Source organism: Argentina anserina, chromosome 6 (assembly GCF_933775445.1).
Source record: "Argentina anserina chromosome 6, drPotAnse1.1, whole genome shotgun sequence".
Classification (NCBI taxonomy): domain Eukaryota; kingdom Viridiplantae; phylum Streptophyta; class Magnoliopsida; order Rosales; family Rosaceae; genus Argentina; species Argentina anserina.
In genome coordinates, this window is record NC_065877.1 from 1584915 (window position 1) to 1605559 (window position 20645).

At 39.7% G+C, this 20645-nt stretch overlaps 6 protein-coding genes across 6 annotated transcripts; 2 read left to right on the forward strand and 4 right to left on the reverse strand.

The window, feature by feature from the left end:
* Window positions 1–500: 500 nt before the first annotated feature.
* LOC126798722 (agamous-like MADS-box protein AGL61) lies at window positions 501–1552 on the reverse strand. Its single transcript, XM_050525763.1, has one exon. The coding sequence runs from the start codon at window positions 1035–1037 to the stop codon at window positions 540–542; it is 498 nt and encodes a 165-aa protein (XP_050381720.1). The 5' UTR covers window positions 1038–1552; the 3' UTR covers window positions 501–539.
* A 244-nt stretch (window positions 1553–1796) lies between these two features.
* On the reverse strand, window positions 1797–3522 carry LOC126798721 (probable inactive poly [ADP-ribose] polymerase SRO3). Its single transcript, XM_050525762.1, has one exon. The coding sequence runs from the start codon at window positions 3362–3364 to the stop codon at window positions 2006–2008; it is 1359 nt and encodes a 452-aa protein (XP_050381719.1). The 5' UTR covers window positions 3365–3522; the 3' UTR covers window positions 1797–2005.
* Window positions 3523–6326: 2804 nt separating this feature from the next.
* LOC126800504 (agamous-like MADS-box protein AGL61) lies at window positions 6327–6893 on the reverse strand. The gene has a single exon (XM_050527873.1). The coding sequence runs from the start codon at window positions 6891–6893 to the stop codon at window positions 6327–6329; it is 567 nt and encodes a 188-aa protein (XP_050383830.1).
* A 908-nt stretch (window positions 6894–7801) lies between these two features.
* LOC126799301 (guanosine deaminase) lies at window positions 7802–10525 on the forward strand. Its single transcript, XM_050526474.1, has 5 exons — window positions 7802–7945; window positions 8870–8929; window positions 9260–9450; window positions 9983–10087; window positions 10182–10525. Exons 1-5 carry the CDS (start codon window positions 7909–7911, stop codon window positions 10368–10370), a joined length of 582 nt encoding a protein of 193 aa, XP_050382431.1. The 5' UTR covers window positions 7802–7908; the 3' UTR covers window positions 10371–10525.
* A 3061-nt stretch (window positions 10526–13586) lies between these two features.
* LOC126798512 (probable transcription factor At3g04930) lies at window positions 13587–15298 on the reverse strand. The gene has a single exon (XM_050525509.1). It carries the CDS (start codon window positions 15198–15200, stop codon window positions 13968–13970), a length of 1233 nt encoding a protein of 410 aa, XP_050381466.1. The 5' UTR covers window positions 15201–15298; the 3' UTR covers window positions 13587–13967.
* A 3163-nt stretch (window positions 15299–18461) lies between these two features.
* LOC126797638 (uncharacterized) lies at window positions 18462–19369 on the forward strand. The gene has a single exon (XM_050524315.1). It carries the CDS (start codon window positions 18630–18632, stop codon window positions 19221–19223), a length of 594 nt encoding a protein of 197 aa, XP_050380272.1. The 5' UTR covers window positions 18462–18629; the 3' UTR covers window positions 19224–19369.
* The last annotated feature ends 1276 nt before the right edge of the window (window positions 19370–20645 follow it).

The following is a 20645-nucleotide window of genomic DNA, read 5'->3' on the forward strand; positions in this document are numbered from 1 at the left end:
TGAATTTTAGAGGAGATTTATGTTTCAAATGATCAATATTTGTAATATACAATTTTTTGGGCGCATATTTTAACAATCAATATTGTTTTCTGTTAACCCTCTCGTTCCTAATTTGTTGAGATGGAGACGAACACCGTAGATTAATAAGTATAGTTTTGTTGAGATTGAGGTGAACATTTAGACTATCAAGTATAATTTTTGTCGATTCTCTCACGTTATTGTGTTGAGATTGTAAATTTGCTCGTATTTCACAGTTTTATGAAATTGCTGAATGAAAGCAAAGAAGAAACTCTAAAACGAAACTAATGCAAATTCTGAGATGATAGCACTTCCATATGAGTTACAAAGAGTTGCATCCTACCCTACAAATTAAGTAACATAATATGATTATCCTCATTTTTTCTAATATAAGAACTACAATTTTCTTCCTACAAATATGAAGCTCGATTTTACATTTGAAATATTAGAATTACTCGCAACAAAAACGAAAAAGTATCGAGTATTCAGACAAGAAAAGAAAAGAAGGATCGAATGCAAGTTCATACCCAATTAGCCAGAAAGTTCTTTGTACGTGACTCTCTCATCCTCATCTCATCTATCTCCGGATCCGGTCTCCAATTCAAACCCAGAAGGTCTTTGGTGTATGATCTTCTCATCTCCGTGTCTTCTAATTCATTTTCAACCCACCGCGCATACTCCCTAAGTTCGTCTAGTCCCATTCCTTCAATGGGTTTATCCAACCACGACTTGGCCTTCTCATCTCCCTCATCAATGACACTGCCACGACCGCCACTCTCTTCGTCGTCCGGTACTTGTTTGCCGGGATAATAATATCTATCTATGACGGAATTTGCTGAAGGGTGACCAAATGTGGACGGATTGTCACCCGGTGAGAAGGTAATAATGGCGATTTGGGCACCAGTTTTGGAGCAAAGCTCATTGGCTTTTCGAAACAGATATTGTCGCCTCTTCGTGAAGGTGGCCTTGAGGGCGTTCTTGTTGCTTATTCTCTTCATGTCGACCTTCTTTAATCCCATGTCTGCATGTGTTCACTGCAACCAGGGATTAGATGAATGCAAAATTCTTGTTTTATGTATATGAAAGAGTCATCCTTGTGTGAGAACTAACTGATCTGTCTTCTTTACATAGAATGAATATGCAAATTCCTGTTTCTGATAGGAATCAATCCAAGGAGTTTATATTTTATCCATATAAGAACAGAAAAGAGTCATCCGTATATGAGAACTAACTCATCTGTTTTCTTTATATAGAATATGCAAATTCCTGTTCCTGATAGGACTCAATCCAAGGAGTTTATAACTTATCCAGACAAGAACAGGAAAGTGTTCAGCAAGCAAGTACATTAAAAACCATACTACCAAAACGTTCCAGAAATGCTTAAAAACCAACACTGTAATTTGCTAGCCTGTGTCTCATTATGATGAACACTAGCGCGCATACGCCAAAGCCTCCGCAAATCTTATGCATCCATTAAAGACAGTTGCTGCGACGAAACAAGCTCTTAATGCCAAAGCCGCTGCCACTAAACCATTCGATTAGTCTGGATTCTTTGAAGAAGCTAGATTAGGGCCTAGAAAAACAAAACCTGCAACCAGAAGAACAGAACTATTAAACTTCAGCTCTGATAACACTAGGACTGTGTTTACTCTGAGAATCAGGGGAAACTACTCAAGCTAGTGCTCACCAAGTCATTACAAAAAATAAAACTAGAAGCTGTATGGATGGTAAAGATTTTCAGAAAGACAAAAAGGCCAGGAACTGATAACATCTTTCACTTCGAACAATATAATTTATATTTTACATATAAGTAATAAATTAATACATTAGTGATTAATTCCTTCACTTCAATCCCGATTACATCTATACCTTATTTCTGCATGGAATAAACTAGAAGTAAAGGAACTAGAAGCCTAGAACTAAACTTATACCCAAAACTAAAAGGGATGTTGTTCAAATGTGAAAGATGCTGGTAACTCATCATCTTTCACACATTTGAGTTGTTGTTTTGCTCCTTCCTGATTTTGTAAGTCTTGATTGCTTGGATCAACACTTGGTCATCGCCAACAATGAGTCTCACAGTTTGAGCCAGCTGAGGCCGATCTATCTTCTTCGCCCTGAACTCGACTAGGCTTTTACCAATCATGTCCAGCTTCGGAGCAGGTAGAGTCTCTTGAAGCACGCCTATCAGACCAGGGAGATGTATATCCCGCACTGCTCCATTCTCAATCTGCAAGCCACCAAAACTCCCCGGCGTGGACGACACCAATTTCAATGCCGAAACCAACCTGTCCCCAGCAATGAGCCTCACTTTCCGCTTCAAATCGTCCGCTGTCATCTTCTTCGCCCTGAAATCGTCGACCAACCTCACAACAATCTTCATTTCTCGAGGCGTCAAGAACCTCGTCAGCGCGGCCACCAGAGGGGTAACTTTCCCAAACGGTCCTGCCTTCTTCAATTTAGCAGCACCCCCTTCAGTACCACTAGCACCAGCAACACTCGCTGCGGCCGGAGTAGAACCAACACAGCCACCAGCTACATAACCGTCCAGGCTAGCAGGAGCCTTGAAGCTCACAACAATCGCAGGGCAAACGTGCGTGTTCATGTACGGGCTCCACACATAGTACTTCCTCAAATGCACAAGACTATCCACACCGATATCAAACTCATCCGAACTCGGCAAAACCTGGTTCGAACCGCTAGGGATCTGTTCCATCCTGCCCCCTATAACCCTACAATACAACATGTGCCTAAGCCCATCATCACCAGGCTCGACCCTCATCGCCTGGTCCAAAGCAAACCACAGTCCACTCAGCTGAATCCGACCAAGCTCGTCGCCGTGGAGGCTACTAAATCCGTGGAGCAGAATCTCCGAGACGTCCTCCTTGGTTCCGCTGTACCACGCGAACCTAATGTTGGGATCTTTGGAGCCCAATTTCTCCGCAACCGCCTGATGAAAAGCTTTGAAGGCCGCGAACCTCGCGGGTCGGGTCGCCCCGGCGACCTTGTTCCTGTGCATCGCCACGACCTCCGTGACCGGCGCCGCCGATCCCATCCCTGTTTTGAAGTAGTTGAGAACGATCTTGTAGTCGGAGGTGGCTTCGTTTTCTCTCGCGGTCATCCCATTTCTGGTGAAAGACCCGAACCCGTCGTCGATTGGATCCGATTCGGCCATTTCGCTCTCGCAATCGGACTCCGAAGCTTGATCGTTGTTCGCAGAGGAGTCGGAGTCGGATTCGGAATCTGATACTGTGCGATCGGAGCCGGAATCCGGTTCATCAACGACGATAGGAACCTCCTCCTCTTCACGGTTGTGATCATCGGCGTCGTTCCTGTTCAGATCCATTTCGATTTTGAAGAACTGAGTTGAGGTAGCGAGTCGACTCGGGTACGAAGAACGAGTTGAAATAATTCAGGGAGAGGGTCAGTATTGAGATTTCAAATTTGATTTTGAAGAAAAGAGAGAGAATAATTTAGAGATTGGAATAATTTAGAATTTAGGGTTTAGAGGTTGGAGGAATGATGAGAATGGGGTAGTGAGATTTCAATTTATATGGAGACGATTGAGGCGGTTACGGAGTAGCGTGAGGAAAACGCGCCTTGCCAGCTCAATCCTTTTCCCAGAGGGATTCGGATTTGTGTTTATTTTTTAATGCGGTATAAGTGATGCTAAGGAAATGACGATTCGGCCCTGGTGTTTGACCGTTATCTATTTGAGGATGTGGGTATTGTGGGGATTTTAAAATCCAACGTTATTAAGGGAAACTTTTTGTTTTCTACCACACGTTTTGTACCTCAACTTGGTTTCTTTTTCCCTACTTCAATAAGGAATAATGAGCGTTCTTTAACTTCTTATCACGCAATTTCTTTTATATTTATTTTTTCAATCAACAAACAACTCGTATTAGAAGCTGAAAGAGAGTAGGTGGGTTTAAGAGGGTGTTCATATCTTAATCCGCACCTACCTAGTTGCGACCATCATAAATTGTTTATGCGATAGAATTAGATATAATTATTATCGGTCGAATTTATAATATTTCACTTAATATATTTAGAGAAATAAATTTGTCGATAACTTTTTATTTGCTCACCTTGTACCCATAAATATAAACTCATGATATGTTCTAATTGCTTAATTATTAGCTAAATATGAGTTAAGAAAAAACACATAACATGAGTTGAGAAAATCATAATCACGGACTAAAGTTACCATGCTTCTATTATTGTTAAGGTTTATTAAGTGTACGTTTTTGTTCGACTATGTAGTGTGGTTCAACCATGCTCGTCTGAGATGAATCAATTTAAATCGATGAAACTTGTCATTTGATGTTGGTAAAACTGTATGTCACAATATTCATTGACAAGTCTGTTTACAGAAAAAATTAAAATCTCTCAAACAAAACAAATGCAAACTCAAAACAAAGCAAATGCATTCTCATACTAATTACAACTTTACAAACATTACATTCTCCACAAATTGTGTGAGATTCATCTGTGATAAGTAATAAAATAATGTTTATTCTAATTCCAACGTAAAATCAAACCCAAATGTGAAGCTCAATTTTACGTTTGAAGAAATTCTACCCATAAAAAGAGATCCAATAGAACTGTAGGAGTTCATATCCAATTAGCCAGAAAGTCCTTTGTGCGCGACTCTCTCATCCTCATCTCATCTACCATCGGGCCCTCTCTCGAATTCAAACCCAGGGAGGTCTTTGGTGCATGTTCTTCTCATCTCCGTTTCTTCTAACTCATCTTCAACCCACCGCGCATACTCCTTAAGTTCGTCTAATTAATCCACTCCTTCAATGTGTTTGTCCAACTACGTACAGCTTGAACTTGTCATCTTCCATTCTTTCTCATCGTCAATGACACTGCTAAGACTACCACTCTCGTCGTCCGGTACTTGCTTGCCGGGGAAATAATATCTATCTATGACGGATTCTGCTGAAGGGTGTCCTAGTGTGAACGGATTATCACCCGGTGAAAATGTGATAATGGTGATTTGGGCACCAAGTTTAATTTGGAGCAAAGCTCATTGGCTTTGCGAAACAAAGCTTGTCGCCTCTTTGTGAAGGGGGTCTTGAGGGCGTTATTGTTGCTTATTTTCTTCATTTCAATCTTCTTCAATCCCATAGTTCACTGCCAGCACAGTTTGGATGAGAATGCAAATTCTTGATTCATCATTCATATATACGTCTATATTACTATATATCCCTTTATATATATACTTCCTAAATCTGTAAATCCTATCAACCCGAGGAGTTCATAACTTATCCCAACAAAAACAGGAAAGTGTACAGGAAAGCGTTACGCAAGCAATAATACTTCCCTGAACTTTATAGGAGCTCTCGATCTGGTTTATATTGTAGCTTTAATTTTGGTCTAAAGTTAGATTCACAGTAGTCTGCAATGAGTAATGCATCAGATGAAGTTGTAATAAAATATCTATATTCAGGCACTAATCCGTGAAGCCAATTAGCCAAATCTTCTAAAAGACAAAAACTACTCTTGAACGCGCGCGTACGTGTTTCAAACATGATGAAATCGATCTGAGGGCTTCATACTGGGTTCTTCATACAATTAATACACAGTCTCAAGGCTCTTCTTCCACAAAGATCTAGAATGATTTTGGCTCCAAACCATTTTGTGCAGTACTCCAAAACATTGAGATGTGGAAGGCAGCGTGTACGTTGTTTAATTAGAATGAGGTTCAAGTGTCTAGTCCGTTTGGGAACATGGAGGATTTTAAAGAAATCAAAACTTGGAGCTCGCACTGAATTCAGTTTTTGGGGCATATATATATTCTAGATCATTTGATCATCAACTGCACCTCTAAAGTTGATTAATTAGAGTATAATTGGATCATCTATCAACTACATACAGAATTCTTATTAAAGATACCGGAGAACGATCATAAGGATTATTATTCAAAGATGCAAACAATGAAAATTACTACTGAAAGTGGTAGAAGACCTCAAATATTCTCGTCAAATACAATGAAAGCTTACGTACGTGGTACATTTATCGTCAAGTATTATGAAAAATCTATATAAAATATCAAAAGTATCACAAAAAACTCTCTGTATATATTGCAGCTTGTCGTCTCCAAAATTATTGTAACAATTTCATTACCATTGAATGTCTTTCTTGATCAAAAATAAGAATAATGCATATATGGTATAGTTTTTTGTTTACAATGTTGAGTGAGGTTCTGAGTTAAGAACTCAAAATTTGAATTTAAATAAGAACCTCACTGGAAAATTTAGCAAAGGACTACAATGTCGACCAAATGGTATTTAAAATTTCTAATTGAAGTTACTCAAGAAGTCCGCTGTGCGTGATTCTCTCCTCCTCGTCTCTTCCATCTCTTCTATCTCCACTGTTTCTCCTACCTTGACACCAAAGAGCATCAAATCCACAGAAGCATTATTCATTCCTAACAAATCTTTGGTGCTCGATTCTCTTCTCATCCTATCTTCGATTTGCCAGGCCAAAAAATTCCTTTGTTCTTCTACGCTTTTCGCATATTGCTTGAGCTCATTCAGTTCCATACCTTCAAGCACTTCATCTTCCTCATCGCTCGTACCAATCTCATGGAGACCATGGTCGTCATCATCAAGCATTATTTCTTTGCCGCCATTGGAATTTTGCCTTTCCCAGAGCTCATACCGATCTACGACGGCCTCCACAGAAGGGTTCCCGAATGTCATTGGCTTCATACCAGGAGAGAATGTGATAATGGCGATTTGAGCACCAGTTTTGGAGCAATACTTGTCGGCTTTGCGAAACAGACCATTTCGCCGCTTACAGTATGTGACTTTCAGGGATTGCTTGTTGGTTAATTTCTTGATTTCGATCTTCTTTAGTCCCATGATTCAATATTGTTTTTCTGATTATATCTCTCAATTAGTCTTTAACAAAAGAATGCTTAACAAGTTTCCCTTCTGTTGTATTTGTAAGGAAAGGGCTTATAAGGAAGGGTGATCGGTGCAATTCTAAACTGAATAGGAAACTTTACTAATTAGATAAGAACAACCTCCGTAACTTACCTAAATAGATAAGGACTTCACAAATTATGATGTTATCACCAAGCCCCTGCATATTGACTTACCTAATCTAAATAGGAACGTCCACATATAATAAATTAATAAGTTAACAAAAACAAAATAAAAGTTGATAACTTACCTAAATTGAGGTTCTTAGTTACTGAATGATTATTTTGACAAGGCTTTGAGCATGGCTTGAAATTACAAACTTTTGTTTTTCCGACAAAAAGTAACGGTATCACTAGAATAAAATTTAAATAGAGGTCAGATTCAATTTCCGTTAAAACATTTTAGTGTTATTTGACGCTTATTCATAAATATTCAGTGACCGTATATAATGTTAAATTTATCGTATAAATTTATAACATATATTGATAACTCATAATAATAGATGAACAAAAACACGTTCAATTATATTGCATCAAATAGTTGGATAAGATTGAAGGAATTTTGAGCATGCATCCCCCTAGCCAAACATGAATGTTTGCTCCTCATCCCAAACCAAAATAAAGATCTTATCGTGACGGTGGGCTTTACACCTTGACATGTCGTGTCTCTCCCTATCAATCCTCTTTTTGGTGAAAGTCATCCCTCTTAGTTAATAAGTCGATCAAAACAACTAAATAAACAAACTTTTTAAATCAAAAAACAAATTGAATTAATAAAAAAAAACAAATTGAATTAAAATTCGTGGACCAGCTCATCTCGTTTTCCTCGTTTTCCTTCACGCTTCCCTCTATTTATTTATAACCATATTTCCTTCTCTACCCAATCACATCTCATCTCTCTGTTTTTGCTTTCATTCATCCCAGGACTCGACTTGATTCACTGAATCTCAACCATGGCTGATTCTAACGGTAGCGTCATTGAGGCCAACTGTGAGTTTCTATGCCCATTGTTACTTTCTTTGTCTGTAATTCTGTCCATTCTGTTTTTGTTGGGTATGATCGGAATCATCGGATCATGCATGTTGGTTTTATATTGTGTCTGTGATTGTATGATGGATTTGCATGAACCCAATTGCTTGTTTGTGTGTTTGGTTTGGATTTCTGGGTTGAAAGTGGTGTTGAGTCGGTTTTTGATCTCCAATTTTGTTGGATTAGTAGTTGGGGATCAGCTTTTTGTTCTAAAGTTGTAATCTGTAAAGTCGTTATAGTGGGTTTGGATCCGTTTTAGCTTTTAGCTTAAGAACTAAGAAGCAGAAAAAGGAAGTGCTTTTAGTTAGATAGTTGAACATTTTGGTTTCTTTGTTCTTTCAAGAGCAGCTCTGCATCTTGAGGATGCCCGATCAGAGTGAATTATGGAGTTTATGGGTGATCTGTTGAGATATTGGAGACAGTTGAACTTGAAGTAAATAGATACAATGTGTATATCGTGAATGTGATATTACTGGGTGCATGAACCATTTGAAAATTCATAATCTATGAGTCCCTAGATTTCAAATTTCATATTCCAGATGGGAAGTAAAGGTTATTTCTTTCGAATGATTGGATATTGTTCTGTCTCTCCAGTTAAGGCAATTGTTCTTTACTTGTACTTTTTGCTTAAATGTGGACTCCAATGGAGCAACCAAAGATCAGTGATTCCTTGGCTTGGAAAACCTGTGAATCTCTGTTTGGTTTCCATAGATGTTCTTATGCTTTTATCTGCGGGGTTGCAGTGGCACCTGATTTGAAGTGGATGTATAACAAGACACTGTAATTTGTTGTATTTCAAATTTATGTTGGATCACTTATAATCATGCTTATGGAATGCTGTACTCTTTCAAAATTAAGTGTTAAAAACTTATCCACTTTTTGCAGTGGTGGAAACAAAGGATGGAACCATTTCTGTGGCTTCTGCTTTTGCTGCGCATCAAGAAGGTAACAAAGTAGTCTCTTACCTCGTTTCAGTTTTTATTTATTTAACACACAAGAGTAGCATTGCAGTTAGTGTAGGAATATGAAGAGTTAGCCTCCGACTTTGGTATTTAAGTCAGTCCAATTTTCATTTGTGACCGCATTGTCAGCTGATTACCTTGTTAGAGACGAGGAATAATGCTTTTCTGTTTGTGATTTACTGTACATCTTTCTAGAGAAGTAATCATACATTCTTCATTGCTTTAGTAGAAAACAGGCTCTGCAAAGTTTGAAATCACAGTTCTACTCGTCATATTAGTAATATTTTCTATTTTATTTTGATTGTCCAACCAGTTGTACAGGATAGAGACCACAAATTCTTATCACAAGCAGTTCAGGAAGCTTACAAGGGAGTTGACAATGGAGATGGAGGGCCATTTGGTGCAGTTATTGTTCGTAATGATGAAGTAGTTGTCAGCTGTCACAACATGGTTTTGACACATACTGATCCAACTGCACATGCGGAGGTTACTGCTATAAGAGAGGTTGGACTAACATATTAGTCATATTAATGCGTTGCTTAATGAGGTCTCTCTCATAACTGAAATGATATTAATAGGTTAGAATTTCCAACTGTTAGCTCTTTGGTAGGCTGTCTAGATCAAACAAGCCCATAGTCTAAAGAGGAATCTAATATGGATTGGAATTTTCTTCTACTTACCATCTCATTGGTTTTACTTCACCTCTCACTATAGTGACCTTTGTTCCCTAATCGAACGATGTCCAATTAGTTGTTCTTTATCAGTTGGTACTTGGTAGTGAGAGGTATAGTGTAACAGAAACGCAAAACTAAGAATGTATGGTCCACAGTGTTATGCAGAGTTACCTATGTTGAGTAGGCATTCAGATCTTAACAATCATGCTTATTGCAAGTAGACATCTGTTCAATCAAGTTCACAAGTTGCAGTAGTATCCTGTTTTGTATTTGATGATATTGTTTATCACTAGAGGCCTGTATGTGATGAAATGAATGTGTTTTGAACTTTTGATCTAATGCCTGGGTGATCTTTTCTATAGGCCTGTAAGAAGCTGAATCAGATAGAGCTGTCAGATTGTGAAATATATGCATCTTGTGAGCCATGTCCAATGTGTTTTGGTGCTATTCATCTTTCAAGACTTAAGGTCAGTTACCAAGCCTTGTGACTACTTCATATGATGAGCAACTAGATTGTATTCGTTACGAAGTTTCAACAATATGTTTGTTTCCTGGTTTCAGAGGTTGGTTTACGGAGCCAAAGCTGAAGCAGCCATTGCAATTGGGTTTGATGATTTCATCGCTGATGCATTAAGGGGCACTGCATTTTATCAGAAGGCTCACTTGGAGATCAAGAAAGCTGATGGCAATGGTGCACTTCTCGCTGAACAAGTATTTGAGAAAACAAAGGCCAAGTTTGCCATGTATTGATCTTTCATCATAATCTTTCATTGTGAAAATTGCACAATAACTGGTCTAAAACTCAATTCTCTGATTACAAACATCGACTGTACAGATTCAGTTGAATCAAAATTCGGTGGTTCAGTACAGTTGCATCAATTATGAATTTTCATTATATTGTCAGCCTTTCGTTGTCGAAAATTGGACCTCTTATTTTGCTGTTAGAACTTGGATATTTGAAATGCTTCCCTTTTACATGCCTCTTAAAGAATATACAGGTGCCTCGGCCAAACTATAAGGCAAAACTAATCTAAGAAAAATGGAGCGTTTGGAGCTCTTCTTGGCTACAGTAATATTTACTGGGAATGAAACAAGCTGCTCTGGAACGGGGGAGTGTTTAATCCGGCATCAGTGGTGGTCCATAGTGGTGGAGATTGATTCTGTGCTTATTGTTGCTGCCCTAAATCAAGAACCTGCCCAGGTTTCAGTGAGTAGAATTCTCAAGGTTATGCGAACTTTTGATTGTTGTAGAATTCGCCTTGCTCACTGCGAAGCAAATAGCTTTGCGGATGGAGTAGCAATTGTCGTCGGCGTAGGTGAAGCCTATGGGAGCTTCTGGAGCTCTTGTTTGCTATCATATATAGTTACAGACTTACAGTAAACCATAATACAGGAACCTTTACCAAATAAGTAATGGTAAATCATACCGACAATATGAGTTACTCTTCTGCAATTAAGACCCAGTTTTGGTACAAGAGGTTTGGATTTCACCACCATGGCAAAAATTTATACAGGGAGCTTCTATTAACTTCTCAAAACAGCATTTACACCTTTTTTTTTCTAATTTAATATTGATTTTATCAATTAATGTGAAATTACAAAAAAAAATATAAGGGTAAACAAAAAATTCAAGGGCAAATTAGAAAAAGTACAATCCCACATTATAAATTAAAAAAAAGTCACCAATTATTTTCCTATTAGAAAAATATCATCTTATTTTAATTGAAATTATAAAATAGTCAATAAGGTTTAAACAAAATTAGAAAATAGACATTTTTTTTATATTTTCCGGATTATTTTGCTCTTACTTACACTCTTTTTCTTATTCTTTTAATTCCGGCCATAACTTTACCGTCCGGTGATAAGTTTGAGTGCGGTTGGTACCGTTAGAAAAATCTATCTCCCCTCTTTCATTTGATACCCTACACACTCTGAATCGATCACTGTACAAGGCGCAACAACTCTAGCAAGAGGTTGTCACCGTCCATGGTGATGCTCCAAGTAATTCCGGTGAAATTAGAGCTCAAAATTTCATAATTATTGTTATTCTCTTCATTCTGAGCATATTCATATCAATATCATTTGAATTTTAACATAATTTTGCTTATTTAACATTTCTCTCGACATATCACGTTGTCACACTACCTATCACACTAAATGTCACACTCTGTATCACACTACTTGTCACACTCACTGTCATACCCACAGTTACACTGTTTAATGTAACTATGAAGAAAAATGACTATAAATAACGAACCTTTATTTATTGTTTTATGTGACTATGTCACATTGCCTATCACACTAGTTATCACACTGTCTGTCACACTACCACACTACATGTTACATTAGTTATCTGCTGTCACACCTGTTGTCACACCATAAATCACACTACTTGTCACACTACCTATCAAACTACTTGTCACAAGCTCACAACTAAAAAGTTAGTGTGACTGATAGTGTGGTTGATAGTGTGATGAGTAGTGTGATGGGTAGATAGAGACATGGTACCAAATTAGAAATGCAAGAAGGGGTGAAGGACTAAAGGAGTTAAAATTTGGATTTCTAAGGTGGCACCCAAAAAACTGCTTTGGGCTCCCTTCACCACCATCTTCTCTGATCTGCATCAATAGCAGTAGCAGTAGTGGCACATCACAACCTCGTCATCTCCTCATTATACATCAGAAAACGAAGTCGAATTCCTTGTGAACAATGTCAAGAATAGAATCAATCTGCTAAGTTGTTGCTGACAAATTGAGCGCTTCCTCCCTGTGTTGACGACCCCAGTGCCTCTACGGCCACACCCACCTCACTTTCTCCTCGCGCCGAAAAACCAACACCTCCTCCCGTTGACGAACCCAGTGCCTCTACCCCCACACCAGCCTCACCTTCTCCCTGCGCCAACGAACCCAGTGCCTCCTCCCCACTGATGAATCCCGAACCCATCGCCTCCTCTACCACATATGCCTCACCTTCTCCCCGCGCCGACGAACATAGCGCCTCCTCCCCGCGTGCTGACAAACCCAATGCCTCTACCGCCACACCCGCCTCACCTTCTCCCCGCACCGGCGAACCCAACACCTCCTCCCTACGCCCACAAACTTAGCCCGCCCGACACCATTCGCAAATGCATCAGTGAATTTGGTCGCGGGGTCAACCCAGCAGAGAGAGAGAAAGGAAAGAGTAGTGGCAGATTATAATTTTTAACAACTATAATGGCAACGGTATAAGAGATTTAACAAATTGATTTTTTTATATAATTTTTAAATCTTTCTTGACTTTTTTTTATAAATAAATGTATCAAATGTAACTTTTTTATAAGAAGCCCAAAATTCAACACCATACATTTGATTTCTCAACCTTTTTTCTTATCGTAATAATTTCAAATAGACTCTCCTCCCTCATTTTATTTTTTAATTTTTAGCTTCTTATTCTTCAAATTTATTGTGTTTCGTCTGTTTGAATACATTTTGTTGTAATGAATTACGTATAAATTTCATTGACTTTATTCAACTATGGGTATTTTGGAAAAATTAGAGAGGTCTAAATAGCAATTTTAAGCTACTTATAAAAGAAAAATAGAGATCCAATTAGCAGGGAGGTAAAGTGCTGATTTTGAAGATATGAATAGAAGCTCTCATTTATATAATGCAAAGATGAAATTTTACAAAAACATATCTCCAAGTCTCCTAAGAGTACAAAGCTTGTGCATGTCAAAGAAATTTATGACTGAAAACATCGAAGGACTTTTTGATACAGAGAAACTTAAAACTTCATCTGATTCTGTCGACTGAGCCTATGAACAAACAATGTGATATGCCCTGACAACAAGTTTATAGAACAAAAATATACCCTGACAGTCTTTCTCAAGAAACAGACTACAGAAAAGATTAGCATGGAAAAATAAAAACACTACTAGAAAAAATTGTTAACAAAACTCAAGGTCATCGAATAACACAAGATCGGTGATGGCAGGCAAAGTTTCAGAAACTAGTATGGAGATAAAATCCAACAGTCGGTACACATCAATATAAACATCAGACCCAACACTCGGGATCAATTTCTGTCAAAGATAAAATCCATGTACATTGATGCGTATAGGAAAGAAAGGGAACTTTCTCATCTATATATTATTTCATCAATTATCTACACATGTCTAAAGACTATGAACAAAACTATCAAAGACTAAAACAATCAGCAGCATAACTCATTATTCAATGTTCTATCAAATCAGCAAAAAAAAAAAAACTCGAAACTGCGGATTCCAGCTACGGTGCTGCAATTTATATGAACAAAAATTCAAACTTACTACTCCAACTCCCCCGGCCTATGAAGCTGCCCTCCAATGTGTCATCCTCTTCCTCCTCCACCGGACCTCAACTCGTCCAATGCCACTTTAATCTGATTCTGCACCAACTCCAACCGCTTCGAATAAACCTCCAACTCCAGAATCTGCTGCTTCCTCCACTGCTCATCCGCCGCCTCCCCACCCCCGAAATTCAAATTCATCGCAGGCCCGCCAAAGCTCAGCGGAATCGGATTCAACGACAGCCCTCCAAACCCTCTAGACTGCCCTCCTCCACCCATTGAATGGCTCATCAACTCCCTGAACAGCGGAGACATACAACTCTTCACTGTCTCCTCAATCATCCCCTGAACATTACAATTTCCACAATTACCCCCGCCAACTCCGCCATTGTTAACCACATTGTGATGATTCTCCTGGATCACCGGCAGAGCCGCCGGCTCCGCAAAGCTCGGGGTTTTCGGCTGTGCCGGCGGCCGCTGGCGCTTCCGTGACCTCGGCGTGGACTTCTGGAATCCGGCGGCGGCGGCGGCGTCTTCGGTCTTGATCTCAAAACTGCTGAAATTCGGATTGTTGGCGTCTTCGTCGTCCAGGGCGTTGTCGTCGGCGGCGATACGGCCGATGTTGCTCCATATCTTCCTGGAGATCTCAAAGGTGGCCTGATCGTGAGGGCTCTTGAAGCTGACCTCTTTTCCGGCGGCGATTTTGTTGAGGACGTTCCGGTACTTCTTCTTCAGGCGGCGGAGCTTCTCCACCAGCTGGTTCTTGTTGAATTCCAGCTGGAGCTTCGACTTGATCTGATCGTAGAACAAAGCGGTGTCGTTTTGGTGCGAGCCTCCTCCTTTGTTCCCTCTCTGCGTCGTGTAGTCCAGAAACCCCTGCAGAAGCTCGATCTCGTCCTCGTCCGTCCACAGCCGCTGGAACAGCCGCCGCGAGTCGTCCAGCGCCGCCGGAGGCTTCTTCTCCTCTGGCGCCGGGAGCAGAACGGGGTCGTAGTGAATCGTCCGCGGCCGCTTCCGATCCAAACCCTCGGCGATCACCGCCGTCGTTGTCGTCGCGGCCGCGGCGGAGATGTTGGCGAGCGGAGGAGCGGGGAGGGCGACGGTGACGGTGGGAGGAGCGGTGGCGATGGCGACGGGGAGGGCGGAGTTGATGACGTCATCGTCCTCGTCGACGTCGTCATCGTCGTCCTCGTCGACGACGTCGTCTTCTTCCTCGTCGTCTTGGGAGGAGGACGAGAGGTCGGGGAGAACGGCATCGTCTTGGTCGGGGGCCATGGTGGGGTCCGGTGGAGGTGGTGCTGGTGCTGGTGGTGGAGGTGAGGCCTAGAGAAGAGAGAGAGAGAGAGAGAATTGGTGGTTAGGGGGTTTGGTTTGGTTAGGCCGAGAGCCAAGGGAGGGTAGAGAGAGAAAAAGAGAAGGGGCCAAGTCAAGGGTGAGGTGGTTGGGGGGTTCACGGAGAGAGGGTTGGTTTGGTTTGGCGACTTTGGCTCGGTCCTTCTAATTTCTTTTTTTCTTTCTAATAATTTATCCACGAAATAAGTTGAGTACGGATGCCCTCAACCCTTGATCATCGATGGAACTCCACCGTATATAGGAACGTTACGCCTATATCTCAACATATAAGAAGCATCGATCAATAGAACATTCGACAGAGACATTAAATGTAGACCTACAAAATAAAACGTATTAAGAGAACGTTTGCAAATGTCTTAACTAAATGTTAAACGTACTTATTCGAGTATCATTTAGCAAGTGTTTGTTTTAAGAATTAGGACTCGAAACGATGGACCGGGTGGCGGTGGCGGCTCGTAGGCCACGATGGTGAGGTCAGCCGGAAGGGGAAATTGTTAAAGGGGGCATTTATATGGTATTGGACCGATTGGCATCTAAGTTCAACTATGTGTGGTGGTAATGGTACATGGTCGCGTCATTGAGCAACTGTCTTTGTTTTATATTTGGGTTTGATCTTGATGCCTTTGGGTTTTCTGATGACATCTTCATGGGAATATTGGGTGCGTTGCTTTTGAGTTTAGAATCGTTCTCCTTGGATTGAATATTGGGAATGAAAGTTTGTTGTCGCAAGTCGTCTAACCCCAAAAGTGTTAATGTATAGCTACTAGCTAGTGTGACCACTAGGAAATTACCAAAGAGATTTGCATATTTGGCAACATATAGTAATTTTTTTATCTATTTCCTAGTTTTTCAACATAATGTGCATTATATTAAGGCTAAAGTATACTTAATCAAATAGTGTGCATTATATTAAGGCTAAATGTTTAGTCAACTTGTCAAATAGCGAAACGTATGTATCACATGGTTGATACATGGTTCGACGTCATCATCATGCACTGAAGATATGAAAAAACACATAATATTGCCAATTTGCCATATATAGTACAGGAAATGAATCAGCATCTTATAAACTTTGTAATGTAGATGTGACATTATTATGATGCCTACCAAATCAAAATAATTTATTTTTATTCAAATTAATTAGAAAAAAGAATATATATATATATATATATATTTATAAGCATACCAAAATAGGGGACGGCAGCCAATATCGGACAGTGAGCGTTGGTACATCCATTAATCTTCATCACCATTAACCTATTCTTATCCTCGTTTCGTCCTCAACAAGTAACACCAACCCTAAACTACAACCAAAACAAACACTCCTTCATTTCCCCAAAACTGCATGCAATTTTTTCAGACACAGACCAAGCCTTACTCAAACGAGAATATCAATCTCTGGTTTGGTCTGGGTCGTCTTGTCACCTGATTAATAAGAAAAATGCCGTGGCCATTGCTAAAATGGATCATGTATACTTCATCCTCGTCTTCGTCTTCCTCTGAAGATTTGGATGATGTCGAAGACGACGACATAAGTAAGAAGGGAAATGATCATCGTCGTGAACCCGAAATACGACGAAAACAAAATCAAGATGAAGACTACGATGATGATCGTGATGATGACGATGACTTTTCCTACGATCCCCAGGAAGACAATGAAACCTCCAACTCCTCCGACTATACCTTTACCATCAACGAACCGCGCAGAAAACGACGACGCATTGACAACAATGAATTATCACCGGCTGTGCGTTTCAAACGCCGGAAGAGGGTTTGGAGCAAGGAGGATGAGCTAGAGCTCTTGAAGAACTTTCTCGACTATAGAATCAGACCGAGGATGGGGAACGAATCCCTGTCGTTTTACGACGAGGCTAACCCCAAGTTCAAGGAGCAATTCAACAAGCGAAAGCTGGCTGAGAAGCTTGGAAGGTTGAAGAAGAAGTACCGGAATGTAGTAAAGAAAATGATGAACAACAATGGGCAAGAGTTTCGCTTCAGAAATCCACACGACAGCGCCATTTTCGACATTTCACATAGGATTTGGGCGGAATCACCACCTTACAATATTCAAGAGAAGAATGTGGTGGTGGACTCGCATGATGTGGGGAGTAGCAAAACGTCTTTCGATGGGAAGCATGGAGATGATGAGGGTAACACTGACGTACGAGGGATGATAATAGGGTTGGCGATGAATCCGATACCGATGAGCATAAGCAACTACGGCGGCCTTGGAGGAGATGTGGTGGACGAGAAGTGGAAGGGGCAGCAGATACTGGAGTTGGAAGCGTACTCGAAGAGGTTGGAGTTGGTCCAACAACAGGTTAAGGCAGCTTTGGACGACTTGCGTTCCAAGTAATTGAATCCATTTTTTTAAAAAAACTCATAGCAAAATCTGATGTTGGTGATTGATAGAGCAATTGTTCGCTAATGATTTGATCAAAATGTAATTTTTTTTCCTTACAAGATTGGGTTGCATGCTTTACACATGTATAATTAGGAGTAGGGATAGATATATTCGTGATATTGTACAGAAGTATTACAGTGTTGCAGGTGGTATGTGGCTATGTGCAATACAATTTTGAGCCATCAAAGTGAACACTACTTAGATAATCGAGCAATAGATCGATCATCCAATACATCATGAGGCTAGAAAAATGACCACACATACTAAGAAGACTTCTTAATCTTAAAAAATAGTAAAAGACGCGTTGACATACTACTGATCAAGTAAGTAACGATTTTAAATTCAAAAAGGCTTAAAACATATGTTCTAGTCAACTCCAGAACCTGAGGTGAATCTAAGTGTAGTTATTGGTGTTTATAGTTACACAATGCATATATTCATCACGACCTTTAAATTTACGGGTTCATCTGATGTACATATATGTATATCATACAATAGAGTTTTTTAGGCAAAAGGAATGAGCTCGTGAAATGCACGATATGTGTAGAGTAAAGGTTTTGACAGGAATTTGGTGCATGCGCAGCACACAACAGATTTTTCCAAATTTACGCCTAGTTTTCAAAGTTACAAACGTTTTTTTTTTCATTTGGACATATGGCCTTCATGTCGGGTTGAGTTCAACCCGTAACCCGGCCCATTGAGTCAGTATCCAGCTAAAATCTTACGCCTTCCCCACCTTATCCAAGTCTGTTTCAAACCAAAGCATATGCCCTCCTATGGATCCCTCTCCTTTCTCCTCCACCCAGATGCACACAGAAACTAACTGATTCTTCAAATCACACCATTTCCATTTCACCCATTTTTCAACTCTCTACACAGCTCAGTGCCTCCAACACTGACAAGGAAGAAGAGGCATTGAGAATCACAAAAGAACACAAACACCATTCATGGCTTGTGCAGCAACAAGACCCACCTTTTATTTTCACCTCTCCACCACTTTCTCCCAATCCTCTCACCCAAAACCCAAAAGTCAATTCCTCCCAAAGATCCCAACCTTCTCATTGTCACTTACCCACAAGCCCTCCCACAAACTGACCATTACAAACTCCATTGATGTCTCCAAAGAAGATAAACCAACTTCAGACCAGCCCAATCTACCCTCTACAGACTCCACAGACTCAGAAGAAGCAGAAGCAAAGATCGATAAGCGAAGGCTTGAGGAGAAATTTGCAGTGCTGAACACTGGGATATATGAATGCAGGTCTTGTGGGTACAAGTATGATGAAGCTGTGGGTGACCCATCATACCCATTGCCACCAGGAATGCAGTTCGAGAAGCTTCCAGAGGATTGGAGGTGCCCAACATGCGGGGCAGCACAGAGCTTCTTTGTGAGCAAGAGTGTAGAGATTGCTGGGTTTGCTGAGAACCAGCAATTTGGGCTTGGTGGGAATTCACTCACTTCTGGGCAGAAGGCTCTGCTCATATTTGGGAGCTTGTTTCTTTTCTTTGGTCTTTTCTTGTCTGGATATTTTCTGCAATAATCAAAATGTGAGGTATGGGGTTCTTCTTTTACTTTTTTTTTACTATGTGAAAAAATCATAATTCAAAGTGGGATGAGTACTTAGAGATATAGTTTACTTTTTGTTTCTGAAGTTTGTGTATTGAATTGTGGCATATAGTCGATACTACAGTTAAAGAAATTAGGTACCATGAGCTATTTTGATATGAAATTGGTGGAAACATATTGTTCTTCAGCTTGATGAAATAAAACTCAGAACAATCGGTTTCCAGATGTAGTTCACTTATGTTCACACAGTTGAAAGCATAAAAAGCTCCTTTGTCTTGTGCTTAAGGAAACTGCAGACTCAAATGAAGCATTAGAGAAAGGGACTTCACAAACAAAATGCTAAAAAAATTTAGACCGTTTCTGGATAGCTAAATTTTAAGAACGGTACATCACATTTGCCCCACTAATAATCAAGGTTATTTTATTTTCAAAACTATCATATAAGTACATAAATTATAGAATTCGATCTACTTTTGATACATATTGTTATTCACTCAGTTAGTTGATATGGTTACCGATATATTTCCAGGGGTAAGTTGGTATTATCAGTAGTGATGAATAACAGAAAGCTACTCTTACTCGTTTTACATTGTTTCTCTCTCACTTCTTTGTTGCGTAATGAAATGCTTACTCAAAATTATGTTATAGTGTAATAAATGAGATTATTGGTCTTGAGGTTATTAACAATTTTGCTCTTGGTATCTAGGTCTTAAGGTGTTATAAATAATTTCTCCCCCTCCCCCTCTCCTCTTTCTTTGAAATTTATGAGTTTCTCTTCTTCTTTCATAACATGTTGATTGAACTAATAATTGGGGTTGTGCAAGAAGAGGAGAAGGGAAGCAAAATACAAGGAAATGTCTAGATTTGATGGGAACTGTAGTTTTAAACAAGATGGGGGAGAGGGGAGAGGGGAGAGGAAATTATTTATAATTCTAAAATCCAGAGCAAAATTGTTAATAACCTCAAGACTAATAATCTCATTAATTATATTTACAATATAATTTTGAGAAATCATTCCATTATGTAGAAAAGAAGTGAGAAAAACTAAAAATATGGCAAATGTAATGTACCGTTCTTAAAATTTAGCTTTTCTTGTTTTATCATACTAATCTTCTTTGTATCATTCCAATTTTATTAGATGTCCCTGAAAGGACTAACATAACTTTTAGAGCACCGTACATAAACACAATGCCATGGCGCACACTACCGATGTGGGATTTGTGTAAGGCTAAGAGGATATAAAGAGCCAACTTTGCTTTGATATAATCCACGGTTGTCTTTCAAAATAAGTTTGTGGCGTATGACTAGAGCCTAGAGGCAGACATGCCAATTTTTTGAACAACTGCAGACATGCGATGATGCCATTCTATGATTCTTGATTTTGAAGACGAACGTT

Excerpts from the sequence above, each read along its gene's own strand:
- LOC126800504 (XM_050527873.1), bottom strand. The coding sequence starts at position 6,893 with ATGGGACTAAAGAAGATCGAAATCAAGAAATTAACCAACAAGCAATCC.
- LOC126799301 (XM_050526474.1), top strand. The coding sequence starts at position 7,909 with ATGGCTGATTCTAACGGTAGCGTCATTGAGGCCAACT. Across the intron at positions 9,451-9,982 it reads AGGTTACTGCTATAAGAGAG|GCCTGTAAGAAGCTGAATCA; the intron begins GTTGGACTAACA and ends TCTTTTCTATAG. Across the intron at positions 10,088-10,181 it reads TTCATCTTTCAAGACTTAAG|AGGTTGGTTTACGGAGCCAA; the intron begins GTCAGTTACCAA and ends TCCTGGTTTCAG.
- LOC126798721 (XM_050525762.1), bottom strand. The coding sequence starts at position 3,364 with ATGGATCTGAACAGGAACGACGCCGATGATCACAACCGTGAAGAGGAG.
- LOC126798722 (XM_050525763.1), bottom strand. The coding sequence starts at position 1,037 with ATGGGATTAAAGAAGGTCGACATGAAGAGAATAAGCAACAAGAACGCC.
- LOC126798512 (XM_050525509.1), bottom strand. The coding sequence starts at position 15,200 with ATGGCCCCCGACCAAGACGATGCCGTTCTCCCCGACCTCTCGTCCTCC.
- LOC126797638 (XM_050524315.1), top strand. The coding sequence starts at position 18,630 with ATGGCTTGTGCAGCAACAAGACCCACCTTTTATTTTCACCTCTCCACC.